The following is a 4,254-nucleotide window of genomic DNA, read 5'->3' as shown; positions in this document are numbered from 1 at the left end:
TATAGTCATTGCTTCCAGCATACCGCTAGTGCTGTTCGAGTTAGGTTATAGATTTCCAGCACTAAAATTTGTCTTCAGATGTAACTAATTGATCAAGATGACTTTCCGCAGGTGAGTCTTCTGCTTGTTCGTCGATGTATGTGGCAACAATTCTGACCGATATCTACTGTTTAGTCAAGGTTAACTATACTTTTTCTGCGAGTTTGCTCTCTCAGGCAAGCTAGCTAGCTAGCAAGCAGTCAACGCTAGCTACCGTCTCGGCTTGTATCTAGTTAACATGGCTACGTCGCTTTTTTTTCTTCATTGACCGGCGTCTGTGGTAACTTACATTAACGTTAAATCTGACGACATAGATCACTAGCTATAATATCTGTGTAACGTCAGCTAATTTTACCATGATGAAGTAACGTTAACTTTAGTTAAGTTAAATACGAAGCCAGAGACCAAATGGGCTAGCAACGATCAGAGCCATCTATTAATAGCTAACTTTAGTTATATGGCTCTGGTTATGAAGTTTCAAACAGGTCTGATGACCTTTTATATTAATAATGGCCCTCTCTTAACAGTCTCTTGGTTATGAACGTTTGTCGATAACAAGTTGTCAATTTCTTTTTAGTTGTCTGAGTGTTGCAGTCATCTGGTTCCTGTCTTGCAGCCAGTCGAACTTGCAGCCAGGTTGGTTTTTAATTCATTAAATCAAATTTTGTCACATGCGCCGAATACAACAGGTGTGTAGACCTTACAGTGAAATGCTTATTTACAAGCCCTTTACCAACAATGCAGTTGTAAGAAACGTAAGTGTGAGGTAAATGTATAAGAAATAAAAGTAACAAATCATTAAAGAGCAGCAGTAAAATAACAGTGGTGAGGCTATATACAGGGGGTACCATAGGGATGGTACCAGGTTTCCTCCAGATGTGACGCTTTGTTTTCAGACTAAAGAGATCAGTCTTGGTTTCATCAGACCAGAGAATTTTGTTTCTCATTGTCAGAGTCCTTTAGGTGCCTTTTGCCAAACTCCAAGTGGGCTGTCATGTGCCTTTTACTGAGGAGTGGCTTCCCTCTGGTCACTCTACCATAAAGGCCTGATTGGTGGAGTGCTGCAGAGATGGTTGTCCTTCTGGAAGGTTCTCCCATATCCACAGAGAACTCTGAAGCTCTGTGATCAGGTGCTTGGTCACCGCCCTGACCAAGGCCCTTCTCCCCCGATTGCTCAGTTTGTCTGGGTGGCCAGCTCAAACTTTGTCAGTTTTTAAGAATGATGGAGGCCACTGTGATCTTCTGGGCTCCCGGGTGACGCAGCGGTCAAAGGCACTGTATCTCAGTGCAAGAGGTGTCACTACCCTGTTTCAAATCTAGGCTGAATCGCATACGGCTGTGATTGGGAGTCCCATAGGGCGGCGCACAATTGGCCCAGTGTCGTCCAAGTTTGGCCGGGGTAGGCAGTCATTGTAAATTATTCACTTTTATTTACAATGACGGCCAAACCCTTCCCTAACCCGGATGACGCTGGGCCAATTGTGCGCCGCCCTATGGGACTCCCGATCACGGTTGGTTGTGATACAGCCTGGGATTGACGCCTCTAGCACTGCGATGCAGTGTGTTAAACACTGCGCCACTCGGCCTCGAATTAGCCTACACTATAATTCATTAAACTGGACTGGATTATTTTACCACACCTGCATTGCAATCCAATGCATGCACGATTTCTGCAATACACTGATATATATATTGCAGCGCTGTCATTCTTTGGGGCTGTGCTAGAGAAGGCTATATCTGTCTGCTAATACAGGACTAGTGAAGGTCCAGTGAAAATATGATATTCAGATTTTTCAGGGGGTGCTGCAGCACCTTCAGCACGCCTACTTCCTGTGGCTATGGTCTTAGAGGGGAAAACACATGTACATGTTTGAGAGTCCCACCTTTCCACAGAGGGGTATCCCAAACTGTTTGGATGCTACAGACAGAAGTTGGCAGAGTCCCCCAAGATGCTTGTGGGGGTCGTAGAGCAAAACGGAGAACACCATCGCTACAGACAATTTTGTGTGTAACCTTCTCATCATTATTCATGATTCATTCAAGACTATCCATAATCATGGTAGCATCCACATTAATTTAGAAGTGTTTAGAAAAATTCTATTTTTATTTACAATAAAAATGACACAATACATTATTTACTGTTCATTTCTGTTGGCCACAAAATAATTTCAAACATAAACCGCAAATGCATCCAAAAAGTTTGTAAAGTAACAAGTTTGATGTCATCATTACGTGCCAGGTTTACGAGACCAAATACTACACTTGACTAATTGAATACACATTTAAGTGAATTTGTCCCAATACTTTTGGTCCCCTAAAATGGGGGGCACTATGTACTAAAAGTGCTGTAATTCAGTTCACCTGATTATGGAGGAAAATACGTTGAGTCTGTACCTTTAACCTCCTAGTCATTGTATAATTTCAAATCCAAAGTGCTGGAGTACAGACCCCCCCCAAAAAAGAATTGGTCATTATCCCAATACTTTTGGAGCTCACTGTACAATGCGGAGTAAGCATAGGCCTAGTGTTCTTTTTTGAATGTATTCATTCAAGTACGCAGTGCAGACTGGACCGAGGTCCCCGTGCCGACCGGTTCGGTATGAGTACTGTACCGTTACAAGTTCGAAGCACGTTTGTTTTCTGCTGGTGGCTGGTAAAGTTTGCCGTTCTGACCAACTCCATTTTAATTAGCTGAGTGGAATTGAAGGTGTGAAACGCTCTATCCTTAATTGCAATACTGGTTTGGAAACGTTACACTCAACATAATTATCATCCTAAATTACTTTACAAATAGAACATATACACTTTACTGTTATCTGTTTTACCATATATTTCAGTATTTTTTTTGGTGGGACATAGTTCGAGTGGATGTTTATTTTCTGTTCCTTCCCAAGTTTCCATTTGCTCAGAAAGTGATGTAGTTTGTGGAAAATGTGCAATGCATAACACCTCTGTTGGATTCTGTGTTAAAATGGTGCACAGTACTATGTATATCTTCTGTACAATTGATATACGGGTAGAGTTTGAGCTTTCCAAAAACATATTATTTATTATTAACGTTTAGACAGAGCGTCGGGATTGTTGTACGCAATCCCAGCAACTTTTATGAATGATTAAAAAATAATCCTGTCAGACACCTTTAATACAATTCATAACAATACCGCTTTACATGACTTCTGTTTATGTAATTACTCGTCTTGTTGGCTGAGGGAAAGTGTATGTAAATAGCACTAGCATCTTGAAAGTGAGCTTCAACATTATAATGTTAAATAACTTTTGCTGTGGTGGTAAAAATAATATACTTGTGTTCTCTCATTTTTACAGTGTCACACTCAGGTATACGTTATCTTAGTGTAACCAGAGGGTCCGTCACTATACCAATAACTGATGGCCAGTGTCCTGAGTCGGACTTCAGATTAGAAACCCAGAGAAAAGGCCCAGTGGTCACGTATGAGAACAACGTGATCACCGAGGGGCCAAATTATGTGGGCAGGATCCAGCTGATGAACGACTCCAACGGCTGTACTGTTGTAATTCACAATGTAACCGAAGAAGATACAAAGACTGTTTATTATACAGACGGTGGTCTTCCAGGTCAACTGAGAATTGTACTTAAAATGACAAGTAAGAAGCCTCCTGTCCAACCTTTTTTTGCATTAAAAAGTTTGAGTGAAAAGTACATGTGACAGTAGAGCAGTTTCTAAAGTTCCACTGTTGCTTAGCTGTACTGAAGGGATGAAACATCAGTTATTAAGCTGGTATTGCTATTGCTATTGATGGGCATCTTGGGACGATTACTTCTTTCGCTGGCCACATGGAAGATGGGTGGGTTGTGGGTGTGTAGCATTGAGTATTGGGTATGTCGGTTTATGACGTAGTTGAATGTGAACACTACACTATGCCGGGGTGGGTTGCCGTGTTATATTGGTCTTTCCCGCGGGTAGAGGTGCGTAATACCGCAGCGCACTTGAAACCAAACGCAATATAATCATTGAACAATATTGCAAGATTTCATCAACTGTGTATGGCTCTACACCAAAGAGACATAAGGTTTATATCGCGGTCAATAATGTGCTCTCATCCAACAGTGCTCGCTTTGAACATTTTATACAAATCAGTGGGAAATATCCTTTCAGTGACTGTACGCGAGTTTTGTTTGTCTCTTTGGTGTAGAGCCAACGTTTGTATCATGTGCGTTTCTGTTCAAGTGCGGCT

General features: G+C 41.6%; 1 protein-coding gene across 3 annotated transcripts in view; it reads left to right on the top strand.

The window, feature by feature from the left end:
• The first annotated feature begins 6 nt into the window (after positions 1-6).
• LOC112078183 (uncharacterized) overlaps positions 7-4,254 on the top strand; it is a 29,014-nt gene continuing 24,766 nt past the window's right edge. For 2 of the 3 annotated variants that reach the window (XM_070441973.1, XM_070441975.1), the window contains exons 1-3: positions 7-111; positions 617-675; positions 3,364-3,663. In XM_070441973.1, coding sequence (XP_070298074.1) covers positions 98-111; positions 617-675; positions 3,364-3,663 — 373 coding nt within the window. In that variant the 5' untranslated portion in view covers positions 7-97. Of the gene's footprint in view, positions 112-616; positions 676-1,505; positions 2,044-3,363; positions 3,664-4,254 lie in introns of those variants that run through there. The other variant, XR_011478501.1, reaches the window with a different exon arrangement.

This window comes from Salvelinus sp. IW2-2015, unplaced genomic scaffold (genome assembly GCF_002910315.2).
Source record: "Salvelinus sp. IW2-2015 unplaced genomic scaffold, ASM291031v2 Un_scaffold5370, whole genome shotgun sequence".
Lineage (NCBI taxonomy): Eukaryota > Metazoa > Chordata > Actinopteri > Salmoniformes > Salmonidae > Salvelinus > Salvelinus sp. IW2-2015.
The sequence above is the reverse complement of the archived record's forward strand: the minus strand, read 5'-3'. Positions and strand labels throughout refer to the sequence as shown.